Source organism: Mustela nivalis, assembly GCF_964662115.1.
Source record: "Mustela nivalis genome assembly, chromosome: 12".
Taxonomy (NCBI): Eukaryota; Metazoa; Chordata; class Mammalia; order Carnivora; family Mustelidae; genus Mustela; species Mustela nivalis.
In genome coordinates, this window is record NC_139031.1 from 4,373,966 (window position 1) to 4,398,562 (window position 24,597).

The window sequence follows — 24,597 nt, forward strand, 5'->3', positions numbered from 1 at the left end:
TAATAATACAACCTATTTCCTAGGGTGCGTTTTATATATAAATAGGGAAACAGAGAAAGCTCTAGAACATGCTATCTATAGGTTTTACTTTTTCACTATTGTTATTTTTCTGTACATTTGAAAAATTTCCTAATTTAAAATTTCAAAAATCTCAGAATACACACACATAGTATGGTCTGTGGCTGTGTTCAGTCTTTCTGCTGTACGTGACTCTATAGGCCAGAGAAAAACACCTTGTGCGGTGGGAGAAATAAAATGCAAATGGTAAACCCTGCAGATATCAGCTCTCCTTCCGCAACTGTGTCCTATACCCTGCGGTCATGAACTACAGCCCAGAGCAGCAAAATGCGCCTGCAGAAATGGGCTGGGGCACGCTTAAATCCACAGCTCCAAAATTCAACTGATGATGCCACCACCACGGGCCACTAGCCAGCAGCTGCTGGAACGCTGGGATCCCGCAAGCACTCTCTCGGACAGACAGCCCTCAAGGGTGGCCTTCTGTCATCCGTCACACGGGTAATGGAGCATCAATAACATTAAGCAAACAACGATTTTCATCACTGAGGCAAACTAATATTAAGACACATGAATGTTTTGGGGCACCTGGGTGGCTCAGTGGGTTAAGCCTCTGCCTTCGGCTCAGGTCACGATCCCAGGGTCCTTAGATCGAGCCCGGCATCGGGCTCTCTGCTCGGCAGGGAGCCTGCTTCCCTTTCTCTCCCTGCCTGCCTCTCTGCCTCTCTGCCTGATCTCTGTCAACTAAATAAATAAAATCTTAAAAAAAAAAAAAAAGACATATGAATGTTTTTATGTATAAACAAATTACAATGAGCTCCCCTACCCAAACTGAAACCATTAAAAACAGTAGCAAAAGTACAAATTACTCAGATTACTTAAGGTAACTCAGTATCTTTAGATTTTGCTACTCCTTACAGAGCTTCAAATACACTTGAGGTTTTGTTCTTTGAATAATCACAATGTAATGAATGTTTAACAAGATTTATTTTAATAACATCTTCATCAACCGAGGCTCATACCAAACTTCAATGAGAACATATTAAATGTAACAGCGTAAATGTGGCCTAACAAGCACTCACCCTATAAGCCTCTCCCAGGACGACAATCCAGTACTAGCCTGGAAGCCCCCTTAGAGGCAATTTTACAACTATATAAAGAGCAGAACCAAAAAAAAAAAAAAAAAAAAATCAACACATAAAACACAACTATTAAATAAGGACTGTGTTCAAGACACCATTTATGAAAACAAAGAGGCATTTTTTTTCTCTCCCAGTCAGTTTCCCAGCTAGCAGCATGGAGCAGGCGTACCACGAGGATCCTAAGACAGGAAGGAGAAAAGCACGGCCCCAGTCCTCAAAATACTGCTCCACACGTTTACCTATTAGAAACGGGATTTCAAATTGATTTTTTTAATTGCAACATGGCCTACTTTCTCTGAAAGGCAGGTTGAAGATCACCTGGGTAGGCTTCCAGAAAATCTGCACCAAACCTTCTGAACAGATTACCACGGAAACATCAAAAATATATACTCCCGGGACGCCTGGGTGGCTCAGTTGGTTAAGCGGCTGCCTTCGGCCCAGGTCATGATCCCAGCGTCCTGGGATCGAGTCCCACATCGGGCTCCTTGCTTGGCAGGGAGCCTGCTTCTCCCTCTGCCTCTGCCTGCCTCTCTGTCTGCCTGTGCTTGCTCGCTTTCTCTCCCTCTATCACTGGCAAATAAATAAATTAAAAAAAAAATATATATATATATATATACTCTCAGTACCGTCCCAGAATCACTGGCGGGAATCCCCAGATTCCTGTAACTTTAGCATCTTCCGTCCCAACCCCAGGGTTCTGATAGTATGCTTAGAAATCATTAGATAACACGAATCACAAATGACTAAATAAAACGAGTAACATTGGGAAGGAGGAGACAAAATGTATTTGTAAATGAGAATTGCAGACCCAGACTTCCTAAGGAAACCAAGTAGAAAAGTAAACGAAATGAGAAATTCAGTGAAATGGCCAGTTACTAAATACACAGACAAAAACCTGACGAGAAGTCAGAATCCACACTGGCTGAAAAGATCCCGATCACAATGGCAACAACACGGGGTCACACTGCCTTCAAGACTACGCTACACCGACACGCAGAGTGATGCAGAGATGGGGAGAGGCGTGTGCGAGGAACTCTCCATACACAAGCCGGCAAATAAATTGAGCCAGGCCTTACTCTTACACAGGAAGAGTACTGTTGTTTTTAAGAAATGTCAAATGGCATTAAATTCACCTACAAATTGATTCCAAGACCATTCAGCCTCAGCCAGTACTGACGAAGGTGGTAGGGAGTACACATGGGCGGCAGTGAAAGGCCGGGAGTCATTATACACGGAAGTTCCACATTCTCTATCAGAATTTTAAATGCGTATCCCCTATTGTCCACACAGCACATTTCTGGGAATCTACCCCACAGAAGCACTTTAAGACGTAGGCAAAGAAAAGAACAAAAAATGTTCACTGCAGCATTATAATAGCAAAACAACAACAAAAAACTGGAAACACCCAAATGCATCAACACAGGATGTACTAAATAAATCATAATAATTCCATAAAATGCTCTACAGCCATCGAAAATGGAGATTGACGTTACTGCCATACACAGATAGGCAATATGCACTCTGAAACAGCCCATGTTTGTGATGTGAGGGAGTTTAATGGGACTTGCAACACTGGGTCCAAAACACAGCACTACGACTTCGGGCAAGTAAATGAATCCTGCGTACATCAGCTGCTTCATCTGTAAAAGATAACAATAATCCCTACCTAATGTTAACCAGTTTGATTTCCAGGAAATATTAAATATTACCATTTCCAGGAAATATTTCCTAATTCAAAAAGTAAAAGGATCCATTATTTGATCATTTTGAGGGGCTCCTGGGCAGCCCAGTTGGTTGAGTACCTGACTCTTGATTTCAACTCAGATCATGATTTCAGGGTTGTAAGATCGATTCCCTGCAACAGCCCACACTCCAGGCAGAGTCCGCTTGAATTTCTCTCCCTCTGCCCCTCCTGCACACACACGCACATCTCTAATAAATAATCTTTTTTTAAATGTTATTTGAGCATTTGAGCTATCTTTATTTTTCCACATAATACCCTTAGAAAATGTTCTACTAGAGTTTTAGTACTTTACCAATTTGTGCAAATCCTTACGTTCCAAGGATATGAATCCTTGCTCCTATACACATCACCAATTTTTCCCAGTTATACATTTCCTGGCCGACAACCGTTGACAGTTGAGATGATCATATCTACCAATTATCTTCCTAAATAACTTCCTGTCTCATTTCAATTTTGAAAGTCCCTCGCTGTATTAAAATTTCGTATTATTTCTCTTCTAGGTCTATGTATATCTTTTCATCCAAATGGGAAGAGCTATGTCAATCAAATTTTCCCAGGTGTGTACATAAGGAATCAAGACCAACAATTCTGATGTTAAAAGCCCTTGATTTTTTGTTTGTTTGAACGTTCTCTTCCAAAAGGATAGGCATCATTCTCAAGAAAATGTAAACTACGCCACATTCTCAAACTCAAGGCTACTTCCATACGTCCCCTGGCTTGAGACCCCTTCTCACACAGCAATAGAACGAGGAGCTGTATAAGGCAATACCCATAGTTACCACTCAGCCTTGTACCCAAGTCTGTCCTCATTGTCCAGACTTCAAAACACCATAAAAAGGTATCCATGAAGAAGTCTCACTCCCCATCCTGCCCCGTGCACCCCACTTCTGGCTTCCACCACTTCCTATTCTTACGTGTCCTTCCAAAGTCTCCTCCTGTAAATACAATATATCCTCATTTGCCCCAAACATTTTAAACAGCCCTGGTGCAAAGATTCTTTCACTCTTCTGGTAAACGCCACTATTTTTCCACAGCAGTAACACACAGACTTTTCAATTCTGCCGTCAAGAAGAATTAATCTACTGTCAACTCAACATATTTATATATAGTTAAAATTCCTCCTACAACCATGTGTCTAGAGCAGAAGGTGACAACTTAAGCTCAATTAATCTATGTTTAAAAGTGGAAATGTCACATCCTAGAACAGTGTTTTTCAAACTGTACCCTGTAGGGAGGTTCTTTCCACTGAGACCCCTTATGAGGTCCAGTCTTATACCCCAAACTTCAGCCAAAACAGCTCTACTCCTTCCTGAGGTTTTCAGTTAAAAAAAAAAAAAAAAAAAAGTGATTGCAACGGCCTTAGACTATGGTTCTGATAAAACTAAAACTATCCCCAGATCTCAGTTACCATTTCTAAATAATACACACCCTCTCTGCATTGTATACTATAAACTAATAACACGATCGAGTGCTTCAAACATTCCTTGGGCTACTGAATAGAAAAGGGTAGTCTCTGTTTCCAGGACGAAGAGTTTAATATATAACTTCACATTTACTCGTTATTTTCTCTAAATCCAATACCTTTTTTTCTTTGTCTATGTGATCTGTGAATTTGCCTTTACTGAATATACTTCTCCATTTGTCCTTCTATAAGCAGCATTTTTTGATCTGTGTTTGGTAAACATAAGACCATGAGGTATGGTCTTTTTGTGCATTTTGATCACTATAAAGTGAACTCTAACTTCTAGGTTAAAATGGTAGACTAAATATATAATATAATTATTTTACTCTGTCCCAAAGCCCCACTAAAATCAAAGCAAAATGGTTTCTTTAAAGCTGTGTTAAACCACAACCACAGGAAGAAAAGAAGAGGCGCCAGTAACAAAGGTTTGGTTCAGAGGAGCTGAGGATCGGGGTAACCAGCTTTGGGAGAGGAAAACAGGCAGAGGCCAAAGCTGAGAACCAGCCCAGCAAACACGCCTGCATCCTTAAAGGCTCCAGAAATAGACAGCTGCAGAGGAGCCTCTGGAACTAAGACCGAAGGGCCTAAACCAGGCAGCCCAGGTGAGATTCCCCGCCCACATGCTGGGGGCCACAGCTCCCCCCTGACCCCAGCATTCTCCAGAAGCTGACTCTTTGAAGGTGGTAAAGCTAAAGGTCTCTGGCCCCGGAGTCACTGGGCACAAGTGAAGCCAGCACCATCCCGACACCAAAGGCCCTCTGGCCTGCATCCACAGTAAACACGGATGCTCAGACACTCTCTCCCACGCCCTCCTCTCTCTTCCTGTCCTCTCGCAGAACACCAGCACCCAGGCCCGGCCCACCAAACAGAGGATCCCAAGCAGAATCTCTGGGGAGATGAGCAGTTCAAAAAGAAAGATCAATAGACCCTAAATCCCAGGAGACTCCCCAAAAAACAACCTGCCAGTATCACCCTTTGAGAAGCTCAAAATCAATAAGCAAATCTACACATTGAGAGTCCAATGCTCATTTTATTTTTTTGACCTCTCATCATGAGCAGGCAGCCAGGAATTACCAACATCTGAGGAAAGGCCTCCATCACCAAATAGAGTGAGAGCATGCAAATCAAAAACCAACTCAGAAGAAACAAAACCTACTCAGGGAGAAACCTGCACAACCACCAAGAAAACCACGATCCTCAATACCCTATGAGAAGACACCACATCCAAAAAACAAAATGAGAGGCTATTAGTAAAAGAACATTTAGAAAACACAAAGAATTTTGGAAAGTGAAAATAAGAGCAGAATTGAAAACACTGAAGAGAAGGGTATAAGACAAGGCAAGGTGTATCCTAGAAGCAAGGAACCAGGACTGGATGATGGAAAACAAGAGAGACAAGAAAATCAGAGAGTCAGCCCAAGAATTCTACAGAGAAACCACAGGAGTCTCAGACAGGGCATGCACGTGAGCACAGGACAGACAGATAGAAAGATGCACACACAGTGGAGGAAGAAATAATCTAAAAGTATTACCCAGAACTCAAAGATGCTCATTTCCAGACTGCAGGAACTCACAAAATGCCCAGCACAGAGGAAAACAAACCTACTTCAAGGCACATCATTGTGAAATTTCAGAAACCAGTGACCAAGTGGAAATCCTAAAATCTCCCAAAAAGGAGAATGGGGAGTCAAAAGCACAAAGTCTTCAGACTTCTCAGCAGCAAAACCAGAAGCAAGAAAACAAAGAATCAGTGTCTTAAAAATTCTGAAGGTAAATTATTTCCAACACCAAATAATACACCCTAACAATCAACCAAGTGAGGGATTAGAGAAAAAACATTTCAGAAAAGCAAGACATTTTAAAAATTCACCTCCCACACGTTCTTTCTGAGAAAGCTACTGGAGGATACCCTCCACCAAAACAAAGGAGAAAACCAAAAAAGAAGACACGGAACAGACACCCAGGAGAGAGGTTCATGAACCCCTGGACTGATGGCAGGAGACACCAGGATGACAAACGTGCACAGATGGACGGAAATGAGACTCAGGACCCAGGCACAGCAAAGGCACTCACCACAAACCCCTGCACTGCTAGGTCACCGTCCCTGCCCCCCAAAGCTGGGAGGACTACGAGCAGGGAGGAAAGCAGACAGCAGGAAGGAATGAACTCAGAAAACACACTCAATCCAGGAGAAAGGCAAAGGAAAGGCCTAGAAGGTTATAAGGAAAGTCCCAGGCTATGTGGCAGGCCTGGGAGGCAACCCCCCAGAGAGAAGGACAGAGGTCCGCAAAGGGGAGGTCTCCAAAAACAGACTCTGGTAGGATCTGTAATGTGATTAGCCTTGTGGAAAGCTGTACTGAGAAGCTGGCTACTTAAAAATATGGAAAATTGGGACGCCTGGGTGGCTCAGTTGGTTAAGCAGCTGCCTTTGGCTCAGGTCATGATCCCAGCGTCCTGGGGTCGAGTCCCACATCGGGCCCCTTGCTTGGCGGGGAGCCTGCTTCTCCCTCTGCCTCTGCCTGCCTCTCTGTCTGCCTGTGCTTGCTCTCTCTCCCTCTCTCTCTGACAAATAAATAAAATCTTAAAAAAAAAAATATGGAAAATAATTAGCAGTGGATACCAAGAAAACAAAAAAGGCAATCATTAACTTCCATAAAAACAAAATGTAAGAGACAAAAATACTTGTAGTATACTTTCATAAATGAGGATATATACCTGCATAGGCCTAACAGTATAAATGCTGATCACAAATTAAGTGGAAAATGTAATAATATCTCTCTTTTGGGAGAACAGGGAAGGAGAAACAGGGCAAAGGCAGAATGAGAGACACCATCATCTAACACCAGTAAATTAACAGATAATGTGAAAAATTGGTAATCAAAAAATAGATCCATGTGCCTATTACTTAGAAACATGGACATCCATAAATGCTGGAAGACACAGATTAAAGCTGAAAGTAGTTGCTTCTGGGCAAAGACAGAGAACAGCAGGCAGGACAGCACCCCACATGTTTGCACATTGGCCTCTGAGCACTATTTGACTCTTTTAATTAGTGTGCAAATTACTCTTATGAAATCAAAATTTTTATCAAAACTTGTAACATCACGTTTAAATCATACTCTTGCATTCTGCTGGTCTGCCTTTGTTCGGTACATTTTTGACCATTCTTTTACTTTCTGACAAAGCAGATCTCGGCTTTAGGGAGACTAGAAACAGGACGCCGGCACCATGGGACAGCAACAGCTGGGGGAGGCGCTCCATGGGGCAGCAGTGCCTTTCACAAAGCAGCGGGAAATAATGACAGAAGACTCAACACTACACGCTCAGTCCAACATGGAGTAAGTGGAGATAAAAAACGGGAAGACCGTAATACCGTCATGAGTAAAGCAGCTCATGTCGAACTCTGAACCCAAAGACAGAGAACAGATCTTCACATACAAGTAGGACCTGCACAAAACGGACCATGTCTAAGACGCCATGAAGCCCAAATAAGAGAAATAAAGCTAACAGCACTCTCTGAGCAATACTGCAACAACACTAGAAATTAAAAACAAAAACCAAAAAAATAAACAGGCCCTTATACCTGAAAATTTTAAAACATGCTAGTATAGAAATACTAGTTACGGGGGAACTCAAAAGAAAAATACAGAAATTTCTTTAAAATTATAAGGAAAATAAATGTATCTAAATCTAAGGGATACATACAGCTTAGGACATAACAACCAAAATTCTGTAGTATTCATTCCCCTCAATTAAAGGAAAAAATAAAAATGAATTTAACATCTAATTAAAAAACAAAAAGGGGCGCCTGGGTGGCTCAGTGGGTTAAGCCGCTGCCTTCGGCTCAGGTCATGATCTCAGGGTCCTGGGATCGAGTCCCACATTGGGCTCTCTGCTCAGCAGGGAGCCTGCTTCCCTTCCTCTCTCTCTGCCTGCCTCTCTGTCTACTTGTGATTTCTCTCTGTCAAATAAATAAATAAAATCTCAAAAACAAAAAGACAAGAACAAAGGAAAGCCAGGAAAAAAAAATAAAGATAAAAGCAACATAAACGAGTCAAAAAAACAGAAAAATAACAGGGTCCTGGGATCAAGCCCCGCATCAGGCTCTCTGCTCAATAGCCAGCCTGCTTGCCTTCCTCTCTCTCTGCCTGCCTCTCTGCCCACTTGTGATCTCTGTCTGTCAAATAAATAATAAATAAATAAATAAAAATCTTAAAAAAAAAAATTCAACTTTGTTAACATACAGTGTATCATGAGCTTCAGAGGTAGAGGTCAGTGATGCATGGGTAGCATGTAACACCCCGTGCTCATCACATCACGTGCCCTTCTTCATGCCGTCACCCAGTGACCCCGCCCCCCACCCCCCTCCCCTCCAGCAGCCCTCAGTTTGTTTCCTAGAGTTAAGAGTCTCTCATGGTTTTGTCTGCCTCTCTGAGTTAATTTTATTTTTCCTTCCCTTCGCCTATGCTCATCTGTTTTGTTTCTTAAATTCCACATGAGCGAAATCATATGGTTGTCTTTCCTGACTTATTTCACTTAGCATAATACCCTCTACTTCTATCCACATAGTTACAAATGGCAAGAGTTCGTTCTTTTTTGATGGCTGAGGAATATCCCATTGTAGATATACATCACATCTCCTTTTTCCTTTCATCTGTTGATGGACATCTCGGCTTTCTCCACAGTGTGGACACTGCTGCTATAAACATTGGGGTGCATGTGTCCCTTCGGATCACTATTTTTGTATCCTTCGTATTAAATATCTAGTAGTGCAATTGCTGGGTCATAGGGTAGCTCTATTTTTTACTTTTTGAGGAACTTCCATGCTGTTTTCCAGAGTGGCTGCACCAGCTTGCGTTCCCCACCAACAGTGTAGGAGGCTCCCCTTTCTCCACATCCTCACCAACACCTGTTATTTTCTGACTCGTTAATTTTTAGCTGTTCTGACTGGTGTGAGTTGGTACCTCATTGTGGGTTTGGTCTGTATTTCCCTGATGCTGAGCGATGTGGAGCATTTTTTCATGTCTGTAAGCCCATAAGTTTGTCGTCTTTGGAGAAATGTCTGTTCATGTCCTCTAACCATTTCCTGACTGAATTTTCGTTTTTTGGGTGTTGAATTTGGTAAGTTCTTCGTAGATTTTTATCCAATCTGTTATTTGTGAATATCTTCTCCCATTCCATAGGTCAGCATCTTATTTTAAAAACACCAGAAGCTCCCCCACTAAAGTAAGAACAAAAGAATAATGCCCACTAACTCCATTCCTATTTAACATTATTTTGGAGGTAATGGTCACTGCAGTGTGTCCAAAAAAAAAAAGGCAAATAGAGTCCCTACCAATAGAAAAGAAGGGGTAAACCCTGTCTAATTGCCAAAGATTTTGTATCTGGAAAACCCTTAAGATCAAGGGAAAAAATTTATACAACCTAAGAGTAAAAAAATTTATACAACCTAAATAAATACAACCTATTTTGCAAAGTAGCAGTTTACAATATTGGCGCAAAAAAACTAAGAGCCTTGGGGCAGCTGGGTGATTCAGTGGGTTAAGCCTCTGCCTTCAGGTCAGGTCAGGATCCCAGGGTCCTGGGATCGAGCCCCACATTGGGCTCTCTGCTTGGTGGGGAGCCTGCTTCCCTTCCTCTCTCTCTGCCTGCTGCTCTGCCCACTTGTGATCTCTTTCTGTCAATCTTAAAAAAAAAAAAAAAAACTAAGAGCCTTAATGTATTGAAGAAAAACAGAAAACATAAAGAACAAGAAGACACCATTTATGAGAGCAAAACAGAAATCACATACTGAGGTATAAAATTAACAAGAAATCTACCTGGGGGAAACACAGTGTTCCTAAAAGGCACAAAACAGATTTGATCTAATGGAAAGAGATGCCCTGTTCTTCCATGGGGGGACTCACCATCACAAAGATGATGGTCCTCATTAACTTAACTTATAAATTTAATAGAATCCAAATCAAAATGCCATCAGGCATTCTCCCTGTGGAACTAGAGAAGCTGACTGCAAGTTCATTTGGAGGAACAAGAAGCAAAAACTTAGCAGAAAGCCCTAAAAACAGAAAGGATGTGCAGGCGAGGCCAGCCCCACCAGGTATGAAATCATTCTAGAGCCTCAGTAATTAAAACTCTGTGGTGGCGGTGGCTTATGCATAAATAGATTGAGGCAACTCGAAACAAGGTCTAGAAATAAACACAATTGCACTGACAAATTTAGTACATAATAAAGACAGAATCTCCAAGCACGGGGTTTTGTTTTTTGGGTCTTTTTTTCCATAAATGATGCTGCAACAAATGGGACAGGCAGAAGGAAAAAGGACAGTAGTAGTTCCAACTGGGTCCTTTCCTCATACCAGATCCCAGGATACCTTCCAAATGGAGTAAGATTTAAATGGGGAGGGGAGGGAAGGAATGAAACCATTAGAAAAAAATCACCATATAACCTAGAAATGGGGCGGTGGGGGGACTTTCTTAACTCTAACTCAAAATCTAGAAACAATAAGGAAAAAATAAATAAATTTGATTACTTTAAGAAACCTTTGAGGGCACCTGGGTGGCGGAGTCATTGAGCATCTGCCGCCGACTCAGGTCATGATCCCGGGGTCCTGGCATCGAGTCCTACATCGGGCTCCCTGCTCAGCAGGAAGCTTGCTTCTCCCTCTCCCACTCCCCCTGCTGTGTTCCCTCTCTCGCTGTGTCTCTGTCAATTAAATTAATAAGAAAAAAATCAGCACAATATCTCAGTTCTTTAACAGGAAACATGTATTTGTGACTTCCACCCTAAAGAGCTAACGCCCCAAAGTGCAGAAGAGTTCACCGGCCCAAGACTGCTCTCTAGAAGCCCTGCTTGTAGGCTTGGCCACTCAGCTGGCATCTGGGAACTGTGGGCTCAGGAGGGCTCTTGCCATTCCCTCAACGGCATTCACTGGACCTCAACCACGCTAACAGTAGTTTACACTGAACCCCTATCTGCCTTCCCTCTGGGGCTCTGCAATTTGGTATGTGTACGGCAGGGGTGCCGTGGCCAGCCTCAACAATGCTGGCCACCGAGTCTTTAACGAGCCTCCTTGGTGTGCTGTCAGAACCGGAGGCTGCCGGAGCACGTCTGTGTAGCTCCAGGGAGAGAGGACTCTGGAAGCTTGCTCCTGGTTTCCTCCTGACTCTGCTTCATGTGCCTTTTCAAACCTTGGCTGATTCTGCTTTGTACTTTTTCACTACAGTCCTGGAATTGCTCCTAGCAGATCGCTGAAGCTAGGAGCAGTCTGTGGACCTCCAACACACCCTAATATTTCCAAAATCAAAGAAACACAAGATCAAAAACACACAGAAAAATGGGCTAGAGAAACGATGAGACACAATACAGAAATGTAAATGTCTCTTAACCAAATGAAAAGATGCCCTTATTCCCACATAAGAAATGCAAATTAAAACTATATTATCATTTCTTACCCTCTAGGTTGGTAAAAATAAAAAAAAAATTGACAATATATTCTGTTAGTGAGTCTGTAAGAAGACACAGGCAGTTTCATACATTGCTGGTGAGGATACACACTGCTGAGTGGGATTTCACACCGACTAGCAAAACTACATATACAGTTACTCTCTAACCCAGAAATCCCACTCCTAGAAATCTATCCCAGAGATACCCAGCAAAAAATACAAAAAGAGGCATGCACAGGCAAGACGATCATTGCAGTCTCTATTGGTAATAGCAACAGGCTCAAAAAAAAAAAAAAAGATAGGGACATGTCTAAAGAACACCAGAAAACAGTTTGAATGGGCTTTTATTGGTCAAATCTCAAACAATTTAAGCATCAAAACAAATAATGCCAACAACAGATAATAACCCATTTAATATCATAAGAATGACCTTTTGAATAAAATAATCCACACAAATGATAAGTAGATGAAAACTATGGGAAAGTGTGCCCTCATAGTAAAACATTCACTAATAAATGTAGACATAACACCAAGTATTAGTAATCACAATCAGGTCATCATCAGTACAATTATCAATGAGGCAAAAATCACCAACAGATATGAAGACTAATGGGTGAAAGTTTAAGGAGGAACAGGTATTTACATAATCTCAAAATCTCTCTCCATAAATGACACTAATTACACAGGAAAAAACCAACGATGCAATAGGGGAATTTAGGGGACATCTGCCTAGCCAAATAGCCCAGTGAACTTAAGGAGGCATCACTACTTGAAGCCATCCGACTGGAGGGCTCTCATGTACAGTACAGTGACTATAGTCAGTAACACTCTATTATAAACCTGAAAGTTGCTAAGAGACTAGAACTTAATCATTCTCACCATGGAAAAGAAATGTCAACTATGTGATGGGAGGGAGGTGTGAGCTAAATCTATGGTGGTAATCATTTTGCAATACATAAATAGATCAGAATGCCATATACTTTAAATTCATACAATGTCACATGTCGGTTAGATCTCAGGAATGCTGGGGCTGGGGAGATTCTGGTGCGATGCACTGAAAAGGACTGGTGTTGCTTCTGCAATATTCCTGACAAAAATGCATACCCCGAATCTGTCATGGGGAAACACGGGGGACAATATACATAGCAACTGGCTCCCCAAAATCTCAATGTCCTGAAAATCAGAACAAGGCTAAGGACCTGGTCCCGTTGGATGAGACTTGAAAGACAGGTGCAGTGCTGGACGAGGGAGAGGAAGAAGAGTCCACGGCACACACGGACCCGCTCGTGGGAATCCAGACAGCACATTAGAGAACGCCACTGCATCAAAGTCAGGCCTTTTTACTTTAGATCATTGGTCTCTGATTATACAGAAGTCCCTCTTAGTATGCACTGAATTATTTTGGTATATAAGGGCACAATATCTGCAACTCACTCTCAAACAGTGCAGAAAAATAATATGTATAGGTTATACATAGAATGATAAAGCAAATGTTAATAGTTGGTGAAAATGGATGAAAAATATACAGTAGAGGGAGGGGTGCCTGGGTGCTCATCAGGTAAGCATCCGGCTCTTGATTTCAGCTGACTTCATGATCTCAGGCTTGTGAGATCAGTGCCACGCCGGGCTCCACGTTGGGTGTGGAGTCTGCTTAAGATTCTCACTCTGCACTCCCTCCACACCTGCTCCTCTCTCTCTCCCTCCCTCCCTCCCCCACAAAATTTAAAAAAAAATAAGGGGGGGTAATGTTTTTTGGTACTCTGCTTGCAGTTTTTCAGTTGATCTGAAATTTTTTCGAATTAAGTTTTAAAATGCAAGAAAAGGGGCACCTGGCTGGCTCAGTCAGTGCAGCGTGCAACTCTTGATCTCGGGATTGTGGGTTCAAGCCCTGTACTGGGTATAAAGATAACTTTAAACCAAAAGTGGGGGCATGCCTGGGTGGCTCAGTGGGTTAGGCCCCTTCTTCAGCTCAGGTCATGATCTCAGGGTCCGGAGATCAAGCCTCGAATCCAGCTCTCTGCTCAGCAGGGAGCCTGCTTCCTCCTCTCTGCCTACTTGTGATCTCTGTCAAATAAATATATAAAATCTTTAATAAAAAAAAAAAGGGCAGGAGAAGTGAGACTAGAATTTGTAGAATATTCTCTGAAAACAAGGCAATGCTGTAATCCCTTTATATAAAATAAGCTTTATCTTTGGATGAAAGAGGAACCTAGGTCCCCCATACACACTGGTGCTGAGCTGGTCGCAGGAATTATGAGAGGAGGATGCACGGCTACCAGGATGAATTTTATTTACCATAAAAAGTAGTATTTGGTACACTGTCTACTAAATCACTACTGTTCATTATGTGTAGCTCCACATGAATTTTTCTTTTAGAATTTAGTACTAGGAAAAAGCTTTTTCACCCTAGAAGGGTATTTCTCTTCCTTCTGGATGACAAGAATTGCAGTAACTGACAATGAGTAATAATTTTGTCAGACAGGCAGACTAAGGTCAAATGTGAGGCCCAACCACAGTGACCACTGGTCTACAGTTTAGGATGACTACCTAGGTCTTTTTCCTTTGTCCTTATTTTTATGGGCATTTTACCCTTTTTTTGGGTCCTATTTTGACGTAAAAGTCCAGAACAATTTCCGCTCTCTGGGAAATATAAGAACTACTGATATGCTCCGGTGAATTTAAGCCCTCCGAGGCTGTTCCTCCTGCCCGTATTCCGGACCCTGGGAATCCACGGTAAATCACAGTCGCTTCCAGGATCCAGGACAGAGTATGTCCGTGTGAAACCTAGAAGGACGAGTCCCTGCCCCTGTCTACAACAGACTGCCCAAGCCTGCGACAGACAATAGACAACTGCACTGATCTGGGGTCATCACACGATGATATACTGAAGTTCCATCTCCCAGCTGCATTCACCGCTGGCCTCCGAAGGTCAGCACCACGGCTTAGACATTTATAGCAAGAATGATGAGTAAGGCCCCAGCTGCCCAATATTGGAGGTAGGACAAACTCGGGGCATTACTTTAAGGCCATTACCAAGAGATGCTCTCCATTTCCGCAGGTTTACAAGACCAAAAACACAAAAGCCGAAATTTCACGCGCACAGGTGGGAAAGCTCCACCGACCCGCTGCCTTCATCCTGACACAGCCCGACCTCGGGGGGCCGGGGATGAACACGTGCGCGTCCAGCAGCGGGGGGCGGGTCACGGCCAGTCTGACGCGGGCTCGCGTTCGGGGTCGCAGAGCCGCTTCCACAATCAGGGGCCGCGAAACTTCGGGTACTTATTTCAGAAAGAATCGGCCCACGCCGAGAGGCCGCTCCCGCCAGCCTGGAAGCGGGGCCAGGGGCTTCAGCAGCAAAAGGAAAGCGGATCCGCGGGAGAGGGACTGTCACCCGCTGGAGGCGACGCCCCCGCCCGGTTGCCAGGGACACCAGGCCCGGGGCGCTCTCCCGCCCGCGAGCATCAGGGCCAGGGCGCGCGCCGCGGACACCGACAAACACAGCGAACAGCCCGGGTCGGGACGTCTGGACGCGCCTCGACTCCGCGCCCCGGCGGCGGCGCCCGAACTCGCGGCCCGCGGCCCGGGGTCGCGCTGCCCCGCCCGCCAGGCCCGCGCCGCCCCGTGCGGGAGGCTCCGCGAGGTCCCTTCCGCGCGTCCAGCCACCTCGGAAGAAACCCTCGACCAAAACGCAGAGGGCAGGGGAGAAAACAAACTGCCGCGCAGAGGCCGCCCCGAATCCGGACTTTGTTTCTCAAAATGGAGCCTCTGCCACGTCGGTTCTCCGGCGAGACGGCGAGGGGCGCGCACCGGGGCGAGCGCCCGGCCCCGCGAGCCACCGGCGCCCCGAGCGCGGAGCGGCCGCGTGCCGGTGAGCGCGGGCGGAGCGACGGGAACCCGTCCCGGCCAGCGGCCCGGGACCGCGACAAGCGGTGACGTGCAGCGGGGGCCCAGGTAGGGGCGCGGCCGCAGGTGCGAGGCCCGGAGCGTCAGCAGGGGTGCGAGGGAGGCGAGGCGCGCGCGCGGCGGCCGCGACCGGCGCCCTTCAAGGTGAGCGGCCGCCGCGCGTGGCCCCGGGGCCCGGAGGCGGGGGCGGGGCGCACCGGGGGCGGCCGCGAGCCGGGCCGGGGCCCGCGGCGGGGCGTCGTGCGGCCGCCAGGTGAGCCGGGGCGGGCCGCGGAGCAGGTGCGCGGCGCCGGGGCAGGGGCGGGCCGCGCGGGAGCGGGGCGGGCGCCGGCGGCTCTTACCCGGTGCCGCAGTCCACCACGCAGGGAGGCAGGGAGCCCGCCATGCTCGGCGCGCGTGCCGCTTGGCCCACGCGGGCGGCCGGGGAGGCGCCGCCGCCGCCGTCCGCTCGCCGCGCCGCCCGCTCCCGGGAGCCTCCGCAGCGCCGCCGCCGGGGGCCCGGATGCTCGGCGGCCGCCCACGTGACGCTGCGCCGCCGGCCAATCAGGCGGCGGGCACGCCCCGCCCCGCCCAGCCGCCCGCCCGCCATCTTTACTACTGGCGGCGAGGCCGCCTCGCGTGGACGTTCAGTGCCGCCGCTGGAGAGGTTGGGGGCTATTTTTAACTGACTTACCGTGAACCTGACCTCGTTTCCGGGGCCTGGCTCCTTCTCCTGCTTTAAATCTCGGCTGGAATGTCACCTTCTCAGGAAGTTGTCCCGAATCATCCTAACTAGGTCCCCTCCCTGCACCTCTCTCCATCGCAAGACCTATTGCTCCCCTCGACAGTGCCTGGAGCACCTTTTTTTTTTTTTTTTAAATTTTATTTATTTATTTGACAGAGAGAGAGAGAGATCACAAGAAGGCAGAGCAGCAGGCAGAGGGGGGGGGGCGGAGCAGGGTCCCTGCCGAGCAGAGAGCCCGATGCAGGACTCGATCCCAAGACCCTGAGATCATGACCTGGGCCGAAGGCAGCAGCTTAACCCACTGAGCCACACAAGTGCCCTCCTGGAGCACATTTTTAATGCTAGTTTATCTGTGCTTTCCCCGGCGCCGCCCCACTGGACTGCGTGCTCCACCAGGATGGAGCTGCTGTCTGTCTCACCGCGGGCGACCTGGTGCTCAGCACAGTATCTGGTGCATGCAAGGGAAGCACATAAGTGTTTGCTGAGTGAATGAGTAATCTTCACCTTAAAGATAAAACAATTACCGTCAGGGGCGCCTGGGTGGCCCAGTGGGTTAAAACCTCTACCTTTGGCTCGGGTCATGATCCCAGAGCCCTGGGATCGAGCCCCATGTCCGGCTCTCTGCTCTGCAAAGAGCCTGCTTCGCTTCCTTTCTCTCTGCCTGCCTCTCTGCCTACTTACGATCTCTGTCTGTGAAATAAATAAATAAAATCTTTAAAAACAAACAAGCAATTACCGTCAGAAGTGATGGAGTCCATGACCTTAGATGGAGTAACACCACAGCAAGACCATCATGGGAAGATGTTGTCAAGCATCAAACATGAGATGATTCTCCCAGAATGCTTAGGGAAACCAGGGACCAGGGGTGCCTGGCTGGCTCAGTCAGTAGAGCATGTGCCTTATGATCTCTGGGCCCTGAGTTCAAGGCCCACATGGGGTGTAGAAATAACCAAATAAATAAACTTCTTTTAGAAGGAGTTAGTGGGGGGAGGGGAGGCAAAGCAGGCAAGCGCCTACCCACTGTATTATGAAGGCATGAAAGCCCTACTTGCCTCCAGCTCTCTGCCCTATCATAAATTCTTCACATTAATTTTTAGGAGCTTTCTGGAGACTTAGTTCCATGTAGTTTGACTAATATTTAAAGCAATGTGTTTTTTCTAGAAGTAGCGGATGAGTGAGTCTTTCTAGTTACCCATGTTCACTCCTTTTTTCCCCCCTAAAGTGAACTGGCGAGAGGAGTAGAAGATGAGAGGGAAATGACAGGTCAGGAGGGTGGAGAAATCCCAGAATAGGACCCAAGGCCAGGGACAAACAGTGACCTGCCTGCTTTGGGTGTTGCCAAGGGCCTGCCGGTTCCTGCTCTTTCAGGATCCTAGTCAGAAGGCTGTAGGTCAACGCTGGATACGCTGGATTGCAAACGGTGGCTCAGCCTTATCTCTTATTTTCTTTCACTTAGTACATGTTTATCAAGTCCCTTCTGTGAGGTAGGCTTTGTATTATATTGGACATGAAACAGGAATTAGAGGACTCACAGTTTTTGCCTCCACACCTTAGAGTCTAATGAGGGATAAAGACAGTAAATGGGCAACCACAACCCAGGTGGTAAATGCTAAGTTGGGGGAAGTCCAGGGTGCCCAGAACGCCATTAGCAGGGCACCCAACCCAAACCTGGGAGTCAATGAAGTGTTCTCAAAGCAATGGTATCTAAGCTGACACCCAGAGGGTGGGGTGGAGAGTAGCTGCATGGTGGAGAATTTGGGGTGAGAGAGTATTTCTGGGATGAGAAATATGTACAAAGCCCAGCAGGCCCTCAAGGCTCGTTTATGGCCCAGTTTGCTTTGACAGCAAAGATGCCTCAGTGGAACTGGGACTAGCTAGTAGTGAAACATATGGGCAGGGCTCCTGGGTGGCTCTGTTGTTAAGCATCTGCCTTCGGCTTAGGTCATGATCTCGGGGTCCTGGGATCGAGCCCCACTGTCCGACTCCCTGCTCAGCAGGAAGCTGCTTCTCCCTTGGCCTCTGCCCCCACCCCCCAACTTGTGCTCCCTCTTTCTCTCTCTCTCCCGAATAATATACCACCTCTGTGAAGCTTTCCCTCCCCTCATCACTCTCTCCTCTGTGCTCACAGAGAGCCTTGTGCCCCCTCCCACCTCTGCCTTATTTGATGGCATTGTGATGGTGACACTTCTGTCATTCCCATACACAGGAGCTCGCTGATAGTAGAAGCATGTCTTTTATATACTTCTGTCTTCAGTTCACTGGATACTACCTAACACCCTGCAGCCACTTTCAATGAATGATTTTTTTTTAAGATTTATTTATTTGACAGAGAGATCACAAGTAGGCAGAGAGGCAGGCAGAGAGAGAGAAGGAAGCAGGCTCCCTGCCAAGCAGAGAGCCCGATGTAGGACTCGATCCCAGGACTCTGAGATCATGGCCTGACCTGAAGGCAGAGGCTTAACCCACTGAGCCACCCACGTGCCCTCAATGAATGATTATTGAATAAATAAAAGCCATCAGGAAATTTTTAAAGCTCTCAATTACACATGACATTTGCTTTTATTTACTTTTTTGTTGTCATCAAAAGCAAAGGAGAGCAAACACTAGGCATAACTTGTACATTCCTGTTTTTGCCACATTTCCTATATATTACAACATGTGCTTCTGTGTCATTCTTCTTAGATTATAAACTATACATCAGAGACTGAGGGCATAGCTTTTCACAGTGTTAGGACAAAACACCCACAGAGAAATGAACCTCGTTCTAAAAGGAGCGCTTCAAGTACGAACTCTAGGAATTATATTGCCAAAGATGTTAGTTCCAAGATACTCTGCAGATTTCTACTCATTCGATTTGTAGTTGGCTTTCCTAAGCGGAAAGAGGCGTCTTTTTATTGCGCTTCTCCCCAGTGTGATTCCTACTCCACCTTCTCCCAACAGGCAGAAATGTGGAAGCTGGAACACTTCCCAAAAGGTCAACGTCTCTTCCAGGGCCCATGTTGTAAGCTTCCCCAACTGCTCTCCTGACAACTGAATAACTCAGGAGGACTTTTTTCTTTGTAAGTTTTGTTTATTGATTTGAGAGAGAGAGAGAGAGCATGAGCAGACGGGGCAAAGGGAAAGGGAGAAAGAATCCCAAGCAGACTCCACCCTGAGCGCAGAGCCCACAGCAGGGCTCGATCTCAGGACCCTGAGATCACAACCTGACAGAGCCACCCAGGCGCCCCAGGACCACTTTCAAAGGAACTTTTAAGAAATACCTTTTGATGCTGGGAATGATGCATATGTACCCACACGAAGACAACTTCAAAACAAAACAATCAAGGCTTAGAGACTGCCAGTCTCATGCAGTTTAATCAGTGAGCACCCAGACAAAGTGACCTTCGTTTCCTGGGTTTCCCTAGTTGTGCTGGGCCAAGAAGGAAAAAGAACACAAAAACCAAAGGCTGTCTTCAAAAACTGCTCACCCAGCAGCTCTGTGAATCTTAAATCGTGGAGCTTGTAAGCAGGAACGATCTGTGTGTTCCCCGTTGCCATGAGATTGCAAACAGAGAAGAGCACCGAAAACTCAGTACCCACTGCTTTGAAAGAAGCTGGCATTCTGCTTTAAGAGGAAGGGCCTGTCACGCCACTCAATGGGCTTCCCGGAGGTCTTGGCAACCGCTGGAGAAAATGATCCAGACCAGAGCTGATTGGCCAGAGTGTGTTAAGTGAGTCAGAGAGTTGATAACAGACCCAAACCAAAGGATGGGTAAGGAAATCACCGAGATCGTGAACATATTCAGACCAACTCCAGCTCCCGTGTGTTCCTGCCTCCACCCATGGCACTTGCTCAGGCCGGAAGCCCTTGTCTGCCGCCCTCCTCCCAAATCGCTCAGCAGCCAAGTCCGGCTAATTCAGGCCGCCCACTTCGCCTGCGTCTGCAGCCTGGCTTTCTATCCCACCGTCGCTCTGGCTGAACTATTCAGTGGTCTCCAACTAGCTGCCCTGTCTCCGTGCTTTGCCTGTCCAAGACATCTTTTGGGGAAGTTATACTATTATAAGAGGCATCATGGCAAAATACAGGGGTTTTGTACATCATGCCAACAGCCTCTTTCGCCATAGTCTTTGATGATTCCCTATGAATTACTATGGAATTTGACCCAAACCCTGATGGTGGCCTTCAAGGTCCTCCATGATCCTCTCCTGAGTTACTTTCCTAATCTCATCTCACATTATGTTCTTGACACATGAGGGCAGCCCCCCAGACCACACACCAAACATTCTGTATTATCCAGTCAGTCTAGAACATTCTTCGTCACCTACCCATCGTCTTCATCCTTCAAGATTCCATTCAAGGTTCACTTATCCTTCCATTTCAATTCAAAACCACTTCCTTCATTTCTCAAACAAAATAGGGTGAGGTTTCTTTATACCTCTAATCAGATCAATCACCAGTTCTATGTCTGTCAGTCAGAATCTAGAAACAAATCTATAGATGTGCATATTAATGAGGCCAACTGTTCTACCAAATAGTATTATAATTTTATTTGTAATGAAGTCCTATCCAACTCTGATGGAGAACTGAATTACAATAATGTCTTGGTTTACAAAGCATTTTCAGTACATTGTCACATTGACTCTCCATCACATCCCATGAGGTAGGTATTATAAATACCTTTTTTAATCAAAAAAGAAAACTGGGACTCAAACTTTACAAATTAGGATATATTAAAACTTCATTGTCATTCAGGGCCCCTTCTTTAGGCCCTCTTAAGAAAACAGGGAAATGCTAGCATGTCGTACCCCAGCATCTGGTGCTGACATGTTGCACCCCAGCATCTGGAAGCACGGAGGTAATGTGCGTTCGGAGCTGGGAGGGATCCTGACAGCCTGACCTTCAGACTAACCTGGTCCTTTGATCATTGCAAAGACACTTTGAAAATTTTGAGCTCTTCACCTTGAACGTTTTCTATTTCCAGTAACAACTGCCCATGAACTTCCATTAGGCAACCACTATATGTTCTAGAGACTGAGCAGCATCCAAGAAAAATCTAATTCTTTTACCAATAGGAATGAAACCGCTGAGTAGTGTAATTGGACGCCAGGCACTCTGGACAGAGCGTACTGCCAACAGCGAAGTCCAAGTGTCTCTTGCCAGGGTGCCGTCTCAGAAGCAGTAGGTTCTGGAGGAATTGGCCGCCCAGGAGCCTCTCCTTTCCTTGCCGATGTCCATTCTAGAACGTTCTTTTAAAAGCAACACAACAGGAACTCTTAGGTTGTTAGAATGAACAAAGCAAGACTGTGCCACTTCCAAATAGCTTCACCAGATGTTGACTTGGTCCTTTGGGGCTGGAGAAGTGGTGCAGGGAAACTTAGAGAGGGCAGCGTGAATGATGGGGAGCACCTGAACAGTGGCGGGGGGAGGAGCAGGGAGCGATAACCAGGCCAGCTAAGTCTGCGTCTTTTCATCCAGCGGAAACTCTGGTTGCAACAATGTATGTCTGGACCAAGTCTTAGATCACTATTTCTATGTTCGTTTCACTGACCAAGGTGCGAGATGAATTCTAAGCAAGAACAATTTGTAGAAGAGTCACTGTGTTCCCGATAAATGTAGCCGATAACAAATAGCTATTGGCTAACGTAAAAATCATACTGTATTCTTAATCCAGACATTTTTAGTTATATTAATAATGATAAAAATGTATAAAATTAATTTTCTTTATTAGAGTATGGGAAGAGCCCAAATTTTGAAGTCTTTGTGGATGTGTCCAAACGCCATCTCAGAAACTTAAATGTGTTTCTGCGTGAGTTATTCACAGTCTCTGAGCTTTACTGTCCTTATTGGTAAGGAAGGGGTCTTCTGAGCTGCATGGTGAGTTTATAAAAATGCCAGGTTAGAGAGTGTTCACTGTCCTCATTGTCTTGGCTCCCAGCAGCTGCTTTTCCCTCTAATTAGTAATTCTCATATTCTTGGATTTCTTAGCCACAATCTCTGACTTCTGTTCTGGCTATTTGGATGATAACCAAGGTATCCGAAAGAGTTAAAATAGACTGAGCCTCACTGTTACTTAAGATTTGAGACATTTTTCCACTCATGGACACGAGCTGCATCTAATCACTCATACCCTCTCACCAGCTCTCCCGATGCCCAGGCCCCCTGAATTCTCACGACGCTAAAACTTGTCTGATTCAGAGTTGAATAGTTTATATTGGTAAAAGTCATAGCTTTGAACTCAAATGGTCTGAGTTTGAATTTCAGCACTGACTTTATGAATTTGTGCTCCTGGGCAAGTTCTTTAACCTCTCCGTGCCTCAGTTTCCATCTTGGTAAAATTTAGGAAATAATAGGACCTGCTTCATGAGGACTGGTGCAAAGAATAAAGAGATAATCTATGTGAAACACTTACAGTGGTGACGGGTACCCAGCAGGCATTCAAGAAACGACAGTTATCATCATTATAATGTTATAATTACTGTTGCTACAGGGGAATCAAGTGTTCAAGGTTGACCTCATTAGTACTTAGGGGTTTTTTTGGTTTTTGAGATAGAGAGCATGTGCACATGTGTGCACAGGGAGTGGGAGAGAGAATCTGAAGCAGGCCCCATGCCCAGCATAGACAGGGACACGGGGCTCAGTCTCACAACCCTGAGATCATGATGACCTGAACTGAAATCGAGGCAGACACTTAACCAACTGAGCCACCCAGATGCCCCGGTAATTACTTAGTTTTTAACCCAACCAGCTAACGAAAAACAACCACTGGAAAATTTTCCAGTGATTGCAAGCTGAGTACCTCATCTGCCTTGAATAAGAAAGCAAATTCTAGGGCGCCTGGCTGGCTCAGTCATTAAGCGCCTGCCTTCAGCTCAGGTCATGATCCCAGGGTCCTGGGATGGATTGGGCTCTCTGCTCAGCAGGGAGTCTCATTCTCCCTTTCCCTCTGCCTCTCTCCCTTGCTCATTCTTTCTCTCTCTCTCTCTCTCTCAAATAAATAAATAAAATCTTAAAAAATAATTACTTTGTATATAACTGGATGAAAGCCTCCAATCAAAAGACATAGGGTAACAGAATGGATTAAAAAAAAAAATAAGACCCATCTAGATGTTGCCTGTAAGAGATTCATTTTAGAACTAAAGACACCTGCAGATTGAAAGCAAGGGGATGGAGAAACACTAATCGTGCAAAAACATGCCAAAAGAAAACCAGAGTAGTCATACTTACATCAGACAAAATAGAATTGACTCTTCTTATTAGTAGACCCTACGTCCAACATGAGCCTTGAACTCAAGACCCGATGCTCAAGAGGGACGTGCTCTACCTTCTGAGCCAGCCAGGCACCCCAGATAAAATAGACTTTAGAACAAAGACTGTAGGGCGCCTGGGTGGCTCAGTGGTTAAGCCGCTGCCTTCGGCTCAGGTCATGATCTCAGGGTCCTGGGATCGAGTCCCGCATCGGGCTCTCTGCTTAGCAGGGAGCCTGCTTCCTCCTCTCTCTCTCTCTGCCTGCCTCTCTGCCTACTTGTGATTTCTCTCTGTCAAATAAATAAATAAAAATCTTTAAAAAAAAAAAAAAAAAAGAACAAAGACTGTAATAAGAGTTGTCTTTTCTGTTCCCATCTGCAGGTCTGGCTCCCAGAAGAATACAGTTCTTGACAGCAGTAGCTCAGACTGATCTTCCTGACACTCTCCTTATTGGGCAAAGAGGAGGTTGCTAATGTTTTCTGTACCCCACAGTTTGTGTATAAAGATGAATATTTATGCCGTCACGACACAGGGTTCACTACCTCTCAGGAGTCACTGTAAGTACAGTTTCACACCTATGAGGTGGCTGGGTATTTGAGATCCCGGTTCCCACCGACCTGCCGACCACGGGAGCTGGTCACCTGTGGTTTAGGAACTGTAAACCCCGCTGGCTCTGTGTGGACCGCCGCCTCACCGCCGAACACAGCTCCATTCAGAACTCAGTTGACTGAAAGAATTGCTGCTAGTCGCATTCTTGCTGGCCAGTTTCGGAAAATGGCATCGTTAGTAAAGTATCAGAACTGTCTCCCCTTTCTGCACACCCTTCCTCACGTGCTTCCTCCTCACAGCCATTCTCCTGACCCAGCTTTGGTGCCGAGAAATCAGAAGACAGTGTCCTTCCCTCTCCAAAATGATTTTAAAAAAAGAAAAAGAAAAACC

The 24,597-nt window shown here is 45.7% G+C and overlaps 1 protein-coding gene across 2 annotated transcripts in view; it reads right to left on the minus strand.

The window, feature by feature from the left end:
- The window catches only part of ACTR3B (actin related protein 3B), a 73,806-nt gene extending 57,609 nt beyond the window's left edge, over positions 1-16,197 (minus strand). The window contains exon 1 of one of the 2 annotated variants that reach the window (XM_082693406.1): positions 16,051-16,197. In XM_082693406.1, coding sequence (XP_082549532.1) covers positions 16,051-16,094 — 44 coding nt within the window. In that variant the 5' untranslated portion in view covers positions 16,095-16,197. The remainder of the gene's footprint in view (positions 1-16,050) is intronic. The other variant, XM_082693408.1, reaches the window with a different exon arrangement.
- Between the last annotated feature and the right edge of the window lie 8,400 nt (positions 16,198-24,597).